The 18524-nt window shown below is 44.1% G+C and overlaps 1 protein-coding gene across 1 annotated transcript in view; it reads right to left on the reverse strand.

The window, feature by feature from the left end:
• The window catches only part of WDR19 (WD repeat domain 19), a 3663919-nt gene that overhangs the window by 2339669 nt on the left and 1305726 nt on the right, over positions 1-18524 (reverse strand). The window contains exon 18 of the mRNA XM_044062937.1: positions 12736-12895. Coding sequence (XP_043918872.1) covers positions 12736-12895 — 160 coding nt within the window. The remainder of the gene's footprint in view (positions 1-12735; positions 12896-18524) is intronic.

Consider the following 18524-nt stretch of genomic DNA (forward strand, 5'->3'; position numbering starts at 1 on the left):
AACCGGTTTCATAGATTTGGGAGAGTTCCATGCCTTTTGACTGACCACCCCCAGCAGCTGGTCGAAAGGAGCAGACACCCAAGAGGTGGAGGGTAGGGAGCCAAATACCTCCAGGTACATGGACTCGTCTTCAGAAGAGGAAAGGGATTTCCAGCCACCCCTCTGCTTGAGGATTTCCAGGATGTCTGAAAATGAAACATTCTCCGAGGTGGACCGTGGGGACCCTTCTGAGTCCTCCAAGTACATGTCTGATGTGACAGACTGAGGGGGGGTGTCTAAATGCTTCCTCTTACAAGTCCTCTTCCAAGGGACCTCTTCAGATGGGTACTCTGGGGAGGTTTCGGAAGGGGGGAAGTCACCTGAGGGGATGTCCTGGGGCATTGGTTCCCTATGCTTTGGAAGGAGGGGTGGTGTGGAGGTAGGCACCAGCCCCGAAGGGGACAGAGCAGCTGAAGCAGAGGGGGGAGAGGTCTGGGAGGACAGCACACTCATCATCACCTCGGAGGCACCACGATCCTGGGCCGAGAAAGTCTCCAGCTCCAAAGAGCCTGGAGATGTCCTCCACATCAAGGGCGATGGCTCCGAGGCTAATGTGGGCACCGAAATCACCTGTGCCGAAGTCCAGAGTGGGAGAGTAGAATCCGACAAGGGTGCAATCTCGCTCTCCCGCCCAGAGCAGATGGAGTGTCAGCCCCCAGATCCCTCAACAGAAGGTGGTATCAACGAGATCGGACCAGATGTCGGAACCAAGAGACCAGTGGTTTTCGGATCTGACGGTTCCACCACAATGACTTCCATGGTCTCTGGCTCCAAACTCAGGTGAGTCGAAGGAGGAATCAACGACAAAGTAGGTTGCGCAGTCGGATAACACGTCCATATGGGCTGGGGTCGATAAAATTTTTGCCAAGGCTGGAGTCCTAAGTAACCTCTTCACCACCCTCTCCACATCATCTGAAAGGCTCCTGGATGATCGAGAGGAATGGGTGGACAAGTGGTGACTACCTGTCACAGACTGGAGCAGTGGAGACTGTGGTACGAAACGCACCGGATCCAAGGAGGGAGACCGGTTTCTTTTTTGGCTCCTGGTCGGTTTCGAAGACACTGGAGGAAATGAAGGAGATTGTGTCTTGTCAGTCCCGACTGACTTCGGATCTGAAGAACTTGTTTGCTTGCCTTGTGCTTTCGACAGTTCTGAGCTTGGAGCTGATGAAGATGCTTTCCTGGAGGGGCTATCAGATTTGCTAGCCTGATTCCCTTCCACAGATACCTCAAAATGCCCTTTAAGTAACCCTCTCAGAATCAACTTATTTTTCTGCTCCTGCAGGACCCTAGAGCTAAATCCACAAATGGAACAAGAGTCCTGCATGTGAAGGGCTCCCAGTTAGTACACGCAACTAGTATGACCATCAGTCAATGGCATCTTCTGCGTGCAGGAATCACATTTTTTGAAAATAGAAGGCTAGGATTCTTTTGACGACTCCTTGACATGTCTGACATACAACAGGGTAACTACACAACTATCGACAACAGTCACAGAGAAAGAAAAACATCCCAAACAAACTGAGAAGGCAAGTTGTCTTTTTTGTTTTTTTAAAAAATGGGAGGGACAGAAGAAGGACAGTCTCTACGTTAAACGACAACTCCTCCGACCGAGGAGATGCCTCTAACTTAAATGGCAAACTCTTCTGGAAAAAGGGAAGTAAAAAGGGGAAAAAGCTCTCTAACTAAAACGGGCTGAAAATAAAAAGAGAAAACAAATCCTCTAACTAAAACAGATTCATAGTGACTAACGAAAGGGGGATTAGTAGGCCTGAGAGTGGGAAATGATGGCCTCAACAACAAACAGCAAAAAGAGGGCGACAGACACAAAGCACACAATCAGTTATAAACTCCTAACTACAAGGGATAATTACAACTAAGAAATATCAAGAGTCTTTACAACATAAAGAGAAAGAATACAACTAAGCCTGAGCCAGTCGCAAGGCAATTCCGAAGCTTCAAGCGGCAAATGAGATATGGGTAACTCTCGCTAGACTTGTTGGGATAGGGTCTAGCCTTGAGCCAGTGGCAGCTCTCGAGCTTTAGAATGTGGCTGAGTCAGAGCCAAGTATTGGCTCCGAACCAAACAAGCAAGAATTAAGGCGAGATAGGGACAACATAACATCAAAGTTTTCTGGGTCAAGAACTTTAAATCACAAGTTGCCGAAGGTTCAAAAGGGGAAGAAATGAGAGACTGTAGAACCAAAGGTAAATCCCATGGAACAATGGGTTCTTTAAACAGAGGCCTTAGCATTAAGGTTCCTTTCAAAATGGCTTTACAAAGTTGATGAGACATTAGTGAAGATCCATCAAAATCAATATGGAAATTAGATATTGTAGCAAGATGGACTTGAATGGTAGATGCTGAGGAGCCAGACTGATAAAGAAAAGCCAGAAAATCTAAAACGTTAACCACAGGAACTGCATAGGGGTCAGTATTACAGTGAAGTGACCATCTAGCAAATTTTATTCATTTATTATGGTACAGCTTTCTAGTTGAAGGTTTGTTGGACCGGGGAAGTGAGACAGGAATGCCTAGCTATCATGGAAATTGAAGAAGCCACGCAGTGAGCTTCAGGTGTTGGAGATTCGGATGAACCATTCCCTATGGATGAGATAACAAGTCTGGAGCTGGGTCCAGAATCCAAGGTTTCCAAAGCAGATGAGGGCAAAGGAAGAGAAACTGGACTTGTCAAGGCCAGAATGAAGCAATGAGAAACTGACATATCAGAGGAGTTGGAGGAAAGACATACAGAAGACCGGGAGGCCAATCATGGAGAAAAGCATCTCTGGGTGATTCCCCCAGATGGGGGATTAGGGAAAATTAACTGCTGCACTAGTTTTTCACAGGGGATGCAAACAGATCGCAGCAAGGTTGACCCCAGTGGTGGAATATCTTTTTTGCCACCATTGGATTGAGACACCATTCGTGAGGCATTAGGATAGTTCTGCATAATCTGTCCGCAATCATGTTGGAGCTCCCTGGAATGGGCATTGCCATTAGAAAGCAGTTAGAAGAAATCATGCTTTGCCATACCCTGAGGGCTTCTTGACAAAGCTGGTAAGACTTGGTTCCCTCTTGCTTGTTGATGTACCAGACTACTGACATGTTGTTTGTTTGTTTGTATTAGGTTCATAGGTGTTTACTAGGCTAACAACCACACGGGTCATTTTAAGCCTAGCCATGCATCCCAAATCTCTGACGAGTTCTGATACCCTTGATAAGTGTAAGCATGGACCTGGGAGATGAACCATTTACAGGTTACCTGTTTGTATCAGAGACATAGGTGCCAAACCAGGGATGAATTTCCAGTTTCCCATTCAATTGTCCAAGTTGAACTCTAATTGGATTAGGGAGGAACTCTGCTTTACATGCATGGGGAGCCTGTTCCATAGACGGGGTAGCCTCTGGGATATATACCTATCTCTCCAGCAGGTGCTATTTATATCACATGCAAGGTTTAAGTCTTTGGAAAGGGTAATTCTATTCTGGTACTGTTTGTTTTGTGGATATGCAGGAGGTCCATCAGAGTGGGGTCTGACAATGCCCTGTATGCCAGGCATACATATCCCATCAAAAGCCTGTAGGAGACAGAATACAGGGATAGGGCCTTGAGGCAGTCTAAATAGGACACATTACTTATGCCCTGTATTTTTTTAGTGAGGGACCTCTGTGGACATTCCAGTTGTTGGATATGCCTGGTTAGGTATATACCAAAGGGGGCATTGTACTCAGTGATAGGTCTGATGAATGCTGAATACACTGGAACAATGACTTCTTTACACTTAGATGCCATACCTTTGTTTATAAGTTGCGCAACACAGAATGATTTCTTTACCACTGTAGACACGTGATGATCAAAGGCTAGATTACTATCTATGTATGTCCCTAAGTCCCTGACTACTGGGTCAACTCTAAGGAGTGTGTTGTCAATATATTTACCAGGGATGGATGACTTCCAAAAGGATATTATTATGCATTTCTTGGCATTTAGATTTAGTCCATGACTCTGACACCAGTTGTTTATCTGTGTCAGCCCCTCCTGGAGAACATCTCTGTCAGTGTGAGATTCAATGACAGCTCCTAATTTACAATCATCTGCAAATTTAGTCAGCCATTGACTGACATTGGCCTTTACTTATGAGAAGTAAATGCCAAAAAGGAGCAGACCAAGGATTGATCCCTGAGGGACTCCACTTGTGACTGGCCTCTGTGTAGAGGTGGACTCTCCAGTTCTAACTTCCTGGGTCCTGTCTATAAGCCAGTTGGCTATCCACCAGGTGACATACGGGTTTGTACCTAACCTCTTGAGTTTGTCAACAATGCCTGAGTGGGGTATTAAGTCAATGCCTTGGCCAGGTCAAGGTAGGCAATTTGAATGATTTAGCCCTCATCCACTGCTTTAGTGCCCATCTCAAAGAAGTCCACCAGGTTGAGTTGGGTCCAGTGTCTGGAGATTTACTACATCTCTATTGATCATCTCCATGAAAATTCTTTCCATGGATTTACATATAAGACTAGTACGACTACTGCCACTGCTCCAAAGGGAAGGGCATCTTGAAATGCTTGCAACGCTAAAAACACCACCCTCATCTCTAGAACATCAATATGCAAATTGGCCTCCATTTGGCGCCAAGTGTCTTGGACTGTCCTTCCCACTGCTCCAGCGAGAGTGTCTGAAAGCTCTTTGATCAGATCTCTCTGCAACCTAGTTAATTGTGCCACATAATTCAAGAACCTGAGAGCTAAAGTCGATGAAGTGTATACATGCTTCCCAAACCTATCTGTAGTCCTACACTCCTTGTTAGGAGGATGGTTAGTAGGGCTTTCTTCTGCAAGTTCCTTTTTGGTGGCTGCCGCTATCACCATGATGTCTACAGAAATATCCAATGTTACTCGTCCTTGGGGCAGACAGTATCCAGTCAGGTCTTTTGGGAACTGGCTTGATGGAGTCAGGTATTTTTCAGGCCCACTGAGTGATCACTATAATAAGCTCATCAGCGTGTGGAGAGATCCAAGAGGTAGAGGGCTTGGCACAAAAAGCCTCTAGATATACCGATTTCTCTGAGGAAAATTGGAGGGAAGTCCAGCTACCTCTCTGCTTCAGCACTTTTAGGATGTCCCCAAAAGAAACATAATCAGGGAGCAGCCTAGGAGAACCTTCCCCTTTATCAAAATCAGTATCCTCTGTGAAAGACTCCTCCGGCAAGTCCAAGTGCTTCCTCTTGCACTTTTTCTTCATAGGTACTTCTTTGGTGGGATGCTCCAGAGAGGCATCTGAAGAAGAAATCAGCATGGTGGATCGCTCCTGAGGCTGTTGTGCCCTCTGTCTCAGGGATGAGGCTGGAGGAAGCTCAGGTCGAGGGGACAGACAAGATACTTGGCCCAACAGGGATGGCAACGACTGAGTCCACAATGGACAAAACCTTCTCCATGATTCGAAAGGCAGGCTCCCCCATAGAAGGATGGGAACCCAGAACCAAAATAGACTCCTTTGGAAACATGGTCCTACCGCACACAGAGTAAGCTGCCTCCAAAGCAGAAGCCAAGGTCGAGCTTATGAATGCCGAGGCCCTGAAGGGTATGGTGGGCTCCAAAAGGATCAAAGTCGACCCCTGCCCCTTGGAACCAGCAATGAAGACTCAACCCCTGAAGGTCTCCAGTTCTGACAAACTGGAAGAGCTCAAGGCAATTACTGGTGCCAGAGAAGGAGCCCTAACTGGCACGGAGGCAGTCGAAGCTGGGAAGGTCAGTAGCAGGGGCTCCGAACACTGTGCTGGAGTCGGAGGAGGAATATGAATGGGTGCTGAGTAAGGACTGGCTCCAGAGCCAATTTGGCTGGGAACCAAGGATGGAAGCAATCCCCTCACCATCAGGAGCTGATCGACCAGCCTCATGATATCTAACTCGGAAAGGCTCTTAGTAGACCAAATAGAGGGTGCTGATGGGGACCTAGGTGGTCTCGGTTCCAAAAATGGACTGGGTGGATGGTTAGCAAATGGGTCCACTGATGGAGAATAAGAGGTCCTTGGTAAGGAAATAGGACAAGGCTGTTTTGGTACCGATGATCCAACTGGTACCGAAGCACCAGATGTCTGCACCAAAGATTGTCTCGAAGTCGAATCATCGTCACCCACTGGTGCCAAAGATGCAGTTGACATTGTAGGTGGTTTGTTCAATTTAGCACGCAGTTCCGAAGAACTTGTCAGAACCGAATGTGTTCGTATTTTAGTTTTTGGATGATGATGACGATGAAGAAGAGGAAGAGCTGGCTTCATTCTTGGGACCAGATATTGCCTCTTCAAAATCACCCTTCAGGAGTCCGTATAAAATAAGTTTGTTTCTCAGCTCCGTCAAGGTTCTGGTGGAGAAACCATGGCAAACAGCACAATCCTCCTGGAGGTGGACAGCACCTAAACAATATACATACAAAATGTGTCCATTTGAGTTGGGCATTTTTCTTTCGTATTTTTGGCACCTCTTAAACCCAGAGGTGTCCTTAGCAGATTTATTAGCCACACTAACAAAAAAAAAAGGGCCTAACTCAGTCTAAGACATGCACGTAGAGGAAAGAGAAACAGATAAAAAGAGTTTTTTTTTTTTGAAAAAGGGGGAAAAAATTACTTACGATCTTAAAAATGATTACCTTGAGGTAAAGGAAGCAGAAAAAGGAAGTACCAACAATGGTACGGTAAACTACCAAATGGTAGAAAGTAAGATAAAGGAGAAAGCACTCACACAAGCACTAAAATAAGAGAGGAGCAGGTCGAAACTATAGAGAATATAGCAAATATAGAAGATTTATAGGAAAAATGGAGTTAGACAAAAAAAGTTAGAAACCTACATTATTATAATGCCAAAGCTCGAGATATAGGTTGGACGCGTCTGATACCACGAAGTGGCACAAGAAATCTGAGGTAATTTAGTGAGGAGCATTATGGGTATAGCCTAGCACGAGAGTTTTGGGAGGCGCAAGCTGAAAAACGACAGAGTTGGTTCCCAGGCTCAGAAATAAGCCCACAGTCAAGGATTATATGAAGACTGACAACATCAGATCAAAAGGTATGTACTCACCATAATGATGCATCTGCATTGTCCACATAGAAAAGGCGAGTTCCCAAAAGGACATCCCTTAGTCCTCACTACGAAAAGAGGGAAGGGGATGGAGGAAGAATGAGAATGGACAACACAGATGTATTATTTTAGTGAGTACATAACATTTGTAACTGATGCTGCCATTTTCATTCATTCCATAACTTGCGGGACAGAATCCCCAGCTAAATGAACCTTTTGTGGTCCTCATGGAAGGATATTCTAGGGTATAGCAGAGGGAAATGCTGCGTTATTTCTGGACAGTATGTCTAACTTGTAATGAGCAGTAAAGGTATGAGCAGTGGACCAAGTGGCAAGCTGCACAAATATCACCTATTGACACTCTTGACCAAAAGGTTGATGAAGCAGCTACAGACCTCATGGAACATGCTTTGAGGGGCTTGGGTAAAGGCAAACCTCTTTCTTTATAAGATATACAATCAGTTAATCATCTAGCCAGGGTTACTTTAGAAATTGCTTTACCCAATTTGTTCATTGAGAAGGATACAAACAAATGGTCAGATTTCCTGAAATCTTGTGTTCTGTGCAGATAAAAATCAAAGCTGATGATGTACATCCAAAAAATACAGCATGCATTCTCCTTTGTTTGAAAATTTCAGAAAGAACACAGGTAAATTGATGACCTGATTTATGCTGGATTCGGAAACTACCTTAAGTAAAAAAAGAAGGGTCCGTGTGTAGTGACCAGAAAAAATGTTTTCCAGGACAAGAACTTGAGGTCAGTCTTAGTTGAAGGCTCAAATGCAGGTTTGGTAAGAGCTTGTAACAGAATAGTCAAATCACAACGGGCTAGAATCTTTAACTGGAGGCCTGAGCAAAAAGATACCCTTAAACAAGGCCTTGTACAATTTCAAGGAAGCCAAGAAAGAATGATTTTCACTCCAGTGAAAATTTGAAATGGCCGCTAGTTGAACTTTAATAGTAGAATAACTTGCCCCACTGTTAAAAATGGAGGCCAAAAAAATCAAGAACTGCTGAGACTCGGGTGGATAAAGGGTCCAGGTGTCTCTGAAAGGCCCAGATTGAAAATCTTTTCCATTTACTTTTTTAAATTTTCCTGGTGGAAAGATTCTGTGAGGACAAAAGAATCTGCTGAACTGGGGAGGAAAGCCTGGACTGTCCAGCCATCACTGGAACTGGAGGAACTACGCCATCAACTTAAGAGCACTGATGTCTGGGTGTTTCATCCCTGTCGGATGAAACAGACAGACTGGACCTCAATCCAGTATCCAAGGTGGATACAGAAAATCAGGCCAGTGGAAGGGAAACCATATCTGACGAGGTTAAAAGGGCGCAATTAGAATGACTGTGCTCTTCAACCGGGATGCTTTATGTAGAAATTTGGGGATGATGGGTAACAGAGGGATAAGCGTACAGGAGACCAGTTAGCCAGTTGTGGACTAGAGCATTTCCTGATGACTTCCTCTGTTGAGGGACTAGGGTGAAGAGCCTGCTATACTTGTTGAGGAGAGAAGCAAAAAGATTACAGCATAGATGGCTCCATCGACAAACATCTTTTCCACTACTTTTTGATTGAGAGACCACTCATGAGGCATCAAAATGGGCCAGCTTATTCTATCTGCAAGCTCACTGGTTTTCCCCAGTATGTACACTGCCATAAGAAAGTGACCAAAAGAGATTATCCATTACCACACTCTCATTGCCACTTGACACAATGGGTAAGATCTGGTTCCCACCTGATTTTTGATTTACCAGATTACTGACATGTTGTCTGTATGTACTGCAATCATCCCAGAAAGCAGAATATATTGAAAGGCCTGAAATGTTTGTATGAAAGCTCTCATTTCCAGGACACTGATGTGCACACTGGCCTCTTCTGGGGAATATGCAACTTGAACTATCGTTCCCAAAAAAATGCTCTACCTACCTACTTAATTTGTGAGGTATCCATGGTGAGAGTGGCTCCTAACTGTGGGAAAATAAAGAGGTGACCTTGACAAACTTTTTCTGAAAGAAGTCACCAAAGAAGATATTCTTTGCAACTTTGGAAATCTTGACTGGAATGCTAAACTGATGCTGAAGAATAGACCACTGTACTGAAAGTGTTCATTGTAGGACTCACATATGAAATCTGGCTAACAAAACTAGAGTTATCACTGCTGCCATCGACCCTAACACTTGGAAGACTAGTCTTGCTGTAGATAAAGGGAGATCACTTCCATGACCCGTGACCTGAGAGTATGACCTCTTGTTAGAGGAAGCGAAGCTATCTGGATGACCGTGTCCAGATGAGCACCTATGAACTCCAGGGTCTGAGCAGGTATAAGCCTTGATTTGGTGTAACTGACCATGATGCCCAGTTGATGACATAACTACAGCAAGTAATACCTTGTTTGAATTAATAAATGCGTGGATGGGGCTGTCAGGAGACAGTCTTCTAGGTACGGAAACACAGAGAATCCCAGCAGTCTCAGGTGAGCTGCTACCATTACCATTCATTTGGTGAACACCCTGGAGGTTATGGTGAGGCCGAAGGGCAGTGCTCTGAACTGGTAATGGGTGGCTTCCAGCTGAAGAGCAGGTCTCTTCTGCAGCACCTGTTCTTTTTGATATGACAGTATGCATCTTGAAGATCTAGCAAGCCAATCCAGTCATCCTTTTGTGGTAGAGGTAAAATGGACTGAACCATGATTGTTGTTGATAATGCTTTTTTTCTAGCAGCTTCTCCATTTTCAAGGTTGCTGCTTAACTCTGATTTGGTGGAACATCAGGGAAGTTTTTTGTTTTTGTTGGAGGAATTTGGGGAAAATGGTATGAAATATCCTCTGAATATAATTTTCTGTATCCAAGTATCTTGTGTTATAGTTGCCCAGGCTTTATGGGTGCAGATATAATCGCCTCCTGACTGCTTCTAGTCTGCATCAGTTGGGTAACCATTCAGAAGTGCCTGCAAGACTGGTCAGAGAAGGTGTCTCAGAAGCCCTGGTTCTGCTGACCACCCCTGCCACAAGAATGGCATCTTCCATTAGAGTTCCCCGCTTGCCTTGAGAAGAACAATCGCCTTGTGATTCCTAGTAAGGCCCTTGGGGCTTCTGACACCACATCTTTTTACCACCTCGATAATTCCTGGTGAAGGATCTCAGAGGGGCAGAAAAACATGTCCCAATGACACACGGGGTCTTTCCATCTTGCTCACTTCTGGAGAGTATTTTCTTAACTTTGGGACTGAATAAGGATGATCCATCAAAAGGAGGATTGGTGAACGAAGACTTGAAGGGTCTGCAAAATTACACAGGTGCATCCAGTCCTGTCTTCTGACTGAAATGTCTGAACCTGCAGCTCTAGAGATATTTTCAACTGTATGAAAGATCAGCCTCATGGGCACCGTGGAAATGAACTGTACGGTGGCCAGTTGTGAAGAAAATTTTCTCTGGTCCTCCACAGACATGGACCCTGAAAGAGATTTGGAAAGCTCCTTGGTCAAATCCCTTTGTAGTCTGGTGAAACAGGATCTGAAGAGTGTAAGGATGTCCTCTCTCTGGGTATAGAGAAGGCCCTCTCCACAATCTCAAAAAGTCCAAGAGAACCAACAGCTGGTCACACTGGCACCAAACTCTGAATCCCTATGGATTCCTGTCTCAAGGAAGGAGTCAGAGCTGAGCTATCCAATGCTGAGGCACTGAGCGGCAAGGATGGTTCCTACAGCTTAGGAGTCAATCCCACCCCCACCCTCCAAACTGGCACTGATGCTTCAGCTTTGAGAGTCATTCTACTCCAAATAGGTCTGAGCCGGGTGACTCACAGGCAAGATCGGAGTGGAAGAACAGACAGTCTTAAGATCCGATAGAGACATCCTCAAAGATCTCAGATCTGAGGGCTTCAAAGCCACTGGTCAGATCTGAAAATGAGATACAACATGCTGCTGAGATGACAAGCTCACAGGTTCGATGGGAGATGGAGACGGAATTAACCCCATCTGGATTTGAGCTCTGAGAAACTTCCTCATCGTCCTATTCATCTCTGCCTCAGATAAAATCTTAGAAGACCCAAGGGATGAACTAGTGGAAGATAGTCTGGAGGATTTCCTAGGTGTTCCTTGTAAGCAGGGCGAATGGAGCAGAAAAGATATTGGATCCAGAGTGAAAAATGGAGATTGGATCCGTGGAGATTTGGAGCTTGTAGTAGTTGGATCTAAGGTTAATGCTGGATCCAGTTTCTTGGGAACTTTAGCTGGAGGCTCATGAATCAGAGCCGAATGTTGACAATGGTCAGGGGACTGTTTTCTGGACTCAGTTTTCTTTTAGAGCCATGTCAGGTTTCCCTTTGTTAGATTTACTAGACTGGGGATTGTGCCCCAGCTGAGGCAGAAACAAGAGAAGAATGTAGCAAGCCTTTTAAAATTTATTCTTCCTACCACTCAACACACAGGAGTTGAATCCATAATAAATAGAACAGTTAACATCTAGGTGGGCAGTGCCCAAACAATAAACTTACTCTTGTGGGCACTGGAGTTAGGGATCTTATGCCCACAGGAAGTGTATTTCTTAAAGCCTGTAGGCTTGTCACCATATTGAACAGAAAAACAAAAGGAACAGGGAGAGTGCTTTTTTAAATAGTAGGGAAAGAATACCAACAATGGTATGTAATAGAGTACCCTAACAAGGGTAGAAAGGCCTAACTACAAAAGGAGATATAAGAATTAGCAATGTGTTTCAAACGTAAGTTTTGTAAAAGAGCAAAGGAAGGAAGAGGAAAGAAATACTGAAGATAAAAGTCTCACAAAAAAGGATATAATAATAATATACGATTAATCTCCGTAGTTCGAGAGAAGAAATCCATGTCCATATGATGTGGTAGGAAATGAGATCTATGGTATACCAGGATAGTGGGGCATTATGGGTAAAGGGAGGAGCTTGACAGCTGGATCCGTGAGTCTAGTAAAAGTGGCCGTGTCAGATCAGAGGTGGGATCCAAGACCCATCAACTGAGGAATGAATGAACATGACATTAGATGATGGGTTACTACTGGATGTCTCTGATATTTACAATTTTTAGTACCATCTCACATTTTTCAGGATATTTCCACTTACATCAAAGCAAGATTAACTCATTTTCTCTGAAAGGACTCTGGCTGAAGTATTCCAAGTACTGCAGCCCTCAAGAATTAAGGGGTGTGTATCTCCACAGCAGCTTGGATATAAATGAGTTAAAACTAAGTTTTTCTACCTAAGGATATATTTTGTGCTACTTCACCTTTGCAGGAAAATACATCATGATATACTGAAGCAACTACCAGAATGAGTTTGACACAGAAGAACCTGCCTGCCAGTTTTTATTCTTCAGTTACATGTTATCACTTTATCTTCAGTTTATTATATCAGCCCCATATTCAGTTGCTGAACTTCAAAGGCTGAAGCAAACAGAATGAAATAAACGGTAGAACCAGCAAAGAAAGGACAAGTCAGAAGTGGGTAAAGTAAACTACAACATAAGAAAAATACAACCACAGCATAGCACAAATGTCAAATAACTTGCAAAGCTGCTGCCAGCACAGGCAGCAAAAACTACTACAAAAAGTTTGCATTCATATTGGTAAACTATATGAAACTGCTCCTCTGTACCTTAATTTGTTCCAGTGACATCACCATTCCAACATTTCCAATTGTGCGATAAACACGTATTGCAAAGTCTACATCCATGTGATGGAGACAAGCTCTGGCTAGTTCACTCCAAGATGACTTGTCATTTAAACTTTTGCAGATATCCCAAGCATCAGAGAACCTGAATACACATCACAATGATAATAAATATTAATTAATAGTATTTTCCATGGATAATATTTTACAAATACTGAATCAATAAACATGAAAACAATTACTGCATAACGGAAAATAATTCTACTCATATGTAACCATGAGGGAAATAAATTTATAATAATTTCTGAAAATGGTACTGTTGCTCTCATTTGTTCCTATGTGCCTCTTCCTGCTATCAAGAAAACAATTTTGCACTCTGCTCTGTAAACCTCATGGTCTCTAGCCCAATTCTGACACACTTTTCATACATATTCGCCAGTGATAAAACTCCACGAGGGGCAAAATTTTACTTAAATATTCGGTGATACAGTTCTTTGTGAAAAAAACTTAACCATCATAATGCCTGTGATGTCTTCAACTTTTTTTTTTCTATTTTTGTTCCTCCTTCCCTTTTCTATAGCCATCACATATGTACAGCATCTTTACAAAAACTCATGCAGAAAACATATCCTACAGCATTCTCCCATTAGTCAAAAAGAAACTAACAGGATCATTTTGTATACCTTTTTGGACTTTGACAGCAATTATATGTTGTAGTAAAACAGGAAGAAATATAAAAATAATGATAATCCCTGTTTAAAAAGACATAGATTCATTGGTTCATAGGCAGGGTACTAGGCTATTGGCCCTTGGGCCTATATAAGCCTAGCCAGCAAAGTTCCCTGGTTTTAGCCACCCAAGAAAGTTATTTTCATGTGCCCCTGTCGAGCAGAGCCACAGAAGTGACTCCCGGGGTGAATTTCCTATTTCCCATCCAATTGTCAAGACTTCTTTTAAAGAGGGCTAATGAGGAGCTCTGTTTGACAAGAATGTGCAGTCTGTTCCAGAGCATGGGAAGTCTCTGGGACAGGAATCTATCCCTCCAGCATGTTCTGTTTACTGTGGTGATCAGGTTTAGGTCCCTGGAGCATGTGGCTTGGAGAGATTGGGATTCCTTTAAGTGTAGCATATCCAACAGATCTGGGTTTGACATGGCCTTGTATGTTAGGCATAGGTCGCCTCTAAGTAGGTGATATGCGACGGAGTAGAGCTGGAGTTTTTTGAGACAGTCTGCATATGGCATCTGTTTGAGGCCAGTAATCCTCTTAGTGAGGTATTTCTGTGGCCTTTCAAGTTGTTGTAGATGTCTTGGAAAGTACATGCCAAATGGGGCGTTGTACTCTATAATAGGTTTGATGAGGGATGAGTAGAGAGGAACAATGACCCCTTTTTTTCTGAAGGAGAATCCCTTTGTGATGAGGTGTGCCACATAGACGGATCTCCTGACTACTGTGGCAGTGTGATTCTCAAAGGAGAGACTACTGTCAACCTGTGTCCCAAGGTCTCATCACTCCTTTGGTGTTTAGTAGGCTACCGCCTATGTGGTAGTTCATGGGAACAGTGTTTTTCCCAAAGGGGATGACAGTGCACTTCTTGGCATTGAGCTTGAGGCCATGACTTTGAGACCAAGCATCAGTCTCAGTGAGGCCCCTTTATAGAATGTCCACATCATTAGGTGATTCTATTATGGCACCTAGTTTGCAGTCGTCTGCAAACTTCGTTAGCCAAAGACCTGCTGTATTAGCCTGGACTTCTGAGAAGTAGATGCCAAACAGGAGAGGACATAGGACTGAACTCTGTGGTACTCCACATGTCACTGGTCTGTAGTCGGATTTGGAGTCGGCTACTTTCACTGTGTGGGTTCTGTCAGTGAGCCAACTGGCCACCCATCTTGTGACATAGGGATTTATTCCCAGTCTAGTGAGTTTATCTATAATTCCAGAGTGGGGGATGGTGTCAAAAGCCTTGGCGACATCAAGATAGGCTGTGTGCACCACCTTACCCTCGTCTACGGCTCTGGTGACTGCCTCAAAGAAGTCAATCAGGTTTAGGAGACATGATCTACCTTTTACAAATCTGAACTGAGTGGGGTCCAGGGTTTGGAGGTTACCTATGCCCTTGTTTATAAGCTCCAAGATTATACGTTCTATGGCTTTGCAGACCAGGCTCATCAAGCTAATGGGGAGGTAGTTCCCAGGGTTGGTGGTGGCGCCCCCTTTGTGAAGTGGGACAACTGTAGCTGTGTGCCATTCACTAGGCACAAAGCCTGAAGTGAGCCTATGATTAAACATGGTGCTTAGGTGGGGGTGCCAATTCATTTGGTAGTTCGTGTAGAAAGCAGCCTGGGATGTTGTCTGGTCCCATGGGTGCTGTATTCTTGGGTTTGAAGAGTGCGGTCTTTACTTGTGAATCCATGATTACAGGGGCTTTGCATTCTTCCGGTACAAAGATGGGCCCTTTGGGGGATGGGGGGGGGTAAAGTTTGCACTAGCCCTATCTGCCAGGATGTTGGCAATATCAGTTGGTTCTGTATATCTAGTGCCATTGTGCTGCAGCTCAGTGGAGTGTTGCCATTGAGATTCTTGACATAGCTATAGAATGTTTTGTGGTCGTCTTTAGAATCAGTGGTGATTTTATTTTCATAACTAGCTTTAGAGGATTTTATGAGGGATCTCAGCTTGTTACTGAGGCTGACCAGGGAGTTCCTGCAATCAGGGGATTTTACTCTTTGTTGCAACAGCTTCTTCCTTCTGTTGTAGAGTTTATTTATGGCAGGGGACCACCATATTGGCTTCCTTTTTTTTGGAGGATAGCATCTTGTTTCTGTTGGGGATGGCACTGTCCATGCAGTCACGTATGTGTTTATACAGTGCATTTGTATACGATTCAGCAATTGTACCTCTATTTTCCGTTTGTATGAGTATCGTGAAGTTTGCCACTTCTGCCTTAAGAAGCATGAAGTTGGCTTTGTAGAAGTTTCTTATGGTGGTTTCCTTGATGGGAGGGGGGTGGGGGCGGGATATGGATGTCTAGGGTGATTAGCTTGTGGTCGGATCTGACCAGCAAGGAGTTGACCTCTGGCGTGGAACATTAGTCATCCATATTGGTAATGACCAGGTCCAGGATACTGCAGCCCCTGGTGGGGGTATGGACCAGCTGATTCAGGGCGTTAGAATTTATGAATTCCAGAAAACGTTGAGGAAATGAGTTAGTACATGAGTACTTTTCCCAGCTGATGGTGGGGTAGTTGAAATAGCCTATTATTAAGGTGTTGCGCTGTACCTTAATATTTTCCAGTATATCAAAAAATGTGGAGTGGGCATCCTGGGGCATGGCAGGGGATCTGTAACAAGCTACAACCTGGATTGTAGTCTTGCCCAGTGTTAGCTGCACTTGGATAATTTCGGATGCATTATGTTGAGCAACTAGCCTGGAGGTGTGGATATCCTTAATGAATATGGACACGCCTCCTCCTTTAGTGCTTCGGTCCAGGTTGGGTGGCCGAAAGGTGTGGTATGAATTACAGCCTGGTAATGCAGGGGTGCTCTCTGGAGCCTTGAACCAGGTCTCTGTCACTGCACAGATGTCAATGTTCTCCATTTTAAGGAATGCCTCGAGTGAGTGCGTTTTGAGGTTTAGACTTCTAGCATTGAGTAGCATGCACCTGCTACTGTGGTATGTCATTTGAACCTTGCCTAAAAAGGCACTATAGAGGTGGCAAGAGCCTTAGCCAGTATCTGGAATCCCAGGGGTGACAGGTGCAGGCCATCTCTGGCAAAGCATCGTGGTCCGACGATCATGTCATCCCAGGCAGACAGGATCCCCTTAGAATGACACCAGAAGCTTAGCCAATTGTTGAAGTCGTTCATTTTGTCCTTGTACTGTGGTATCATTCTGGGCAATGACATGAAGCTACTCAGGGCTAGGGTCACACCTGCCTGGGCTACATGATCTGAGAGCTCCTCCATGTCTCTTTTCAGGTAGTCCAGCGGGTACGTCTCAGGTCATTCACACCCACATGGACAATGACAGAGTCATATTTGTACTTGTTGTGGAGTGACCTGAGTGCGTGCATTATGTTACAAAACATGGCACCCGACAGGCAGCTGACAGTAACTTTCTCCTTGTTTAGCCTGGTGAGTGGGACATCAGTGTACCTGACTATAGTCACCTATGACCAGTGTGTTGGGTACGTTGTTTTGCCTTATGGGCTTAGGTTGAGTGGCACACTGATTGACTATGTGTTGAGTGTGGTGTGGTGCAGGTATTTACCTTCTCCTCTTGACTGTCTAGTCTAGTCTTGGCTGGAGAGAGCTTGGCTTCCAGTTTGGCTATATAACTGCATCTCTTACAGGTTGTAGTGTTGGGTGGTAGAAGGACAGGATTGCCAGTGTACATGAGGCAACTGGTTCATTGCACCAAGATGCCCAGATTCATCAGGGGAACAGAAGAAAACACTGGGAGATGACCCTTAGATATGCCTAGATAGGTGCTTATTGCTTTAAGTACTAAAACTGTTTTCCTCTCAACAAGTGAGGAAAGTTGAGTGCTGCAGTAATTTGTAGTTTATTTAGTGTTTGCCATAAGTTCTGAACAAGTGCTGAGCACAAGGAAACAGTTTTGAGTGCCAAAACTAGAAAACTGGCTAGTTCAAAGGGAAAATTTGAAGTGCAGACCTTCTGGCACCGGGAATAGTTTAACCCTAATTAAATGGCGCTGCACGATGCGTAAAACCAAGCAAACACAGGTTTTTAAACAGAAAGATGAAAGGGATAGAAATAGCCCAAAATGGCCAATAAAACTACAGATTCTGAGCTGAAACCACTCCTCCAGCGACAGATAGGCTGCTCCAAGCTCACCACTCTCACTGATGAACAGAGAAGCTTCCCTCTATCTTAGTAAAGTCTGGGAAACACAGAAACTACAAAACAGCCCAGAATTCAGCAAAATCTGAAAACCGGACTCTACTGGTTATAGAAAGGCAGGAAACAAGTAGAGAGATTATTATTTTTTTTTTTTCAAGAATTAAAATAGATACAGTAATACAAACACTTTTAGAGCAGAAAAATGGCTATGGCACTTGAGTGTGTTGCCCTCAACAGTTAAACAGTTGAACAACACTTAAAAATTATCAGTTAAAGCACTGTTTGTTTGTGTCTTTCGGCTTGTCCCTGTTAGGGGTCGCCACAGCAAAACTCCGGTCCGCTAATGATTGGCAGTAGATTTTTACGTGCTGGCTTGCCAGGCCTAATGCACAACCCTCAACGAAGGAACGCCCATTCATGCATGTCACCACACAGAAGATGCTCTAACTGAAAATCGAACGGGCAACGTCTAACTGTGAGGTGACAACGTTACCGCAGCACCACCACCGCAGTATCAGAATTTAAAAAAAAAAACAGTTCAATTAAGTTGCAAAGTTAATAAAAAACACTCGGAATAGTGCGGCTAGCGAAAATAAACAATAAAAAGCAAAACAGATGTACTTAATCCACTCAAAGTCTCTCTTTTCCCTCTCTGCTGCTGAGCTATGTTCCTAAGCTGAAAGCTTCAGGTTGAGATCTTAATGAAAGTTTGGATTTTTTGTTTAGTAGTCATAAGGAGGTCCAGCTCTAGACATCACTGTAGAAAGAATTCTTGAATAAACTGCTCCTCATCCCCCAATCTTACTTTACTGGATCTTGCTTGGCTAAGTCCATCAGCAAATTAATTATTCGTTTTAGAAAGGCTCCCTATCAGAAGTGCAAGACTGAGACCTGACAGAGTAAATCAAT

Source organism: Protopterus annectens, chromosome 2.part1, assembly GCF_019279795.1.
Source record: "Protopterus annectens isolate FY-2018-M chromosome 2.part1, PAN1.0, whole genome shotgun sequence".
NCBI classification, from domain to species: domain Eukaryota; kingdom Metazoa; phylum Chordata; order Ceratodontiformes; family Protopteridae; genus Protopterus; species Protopterus annectens.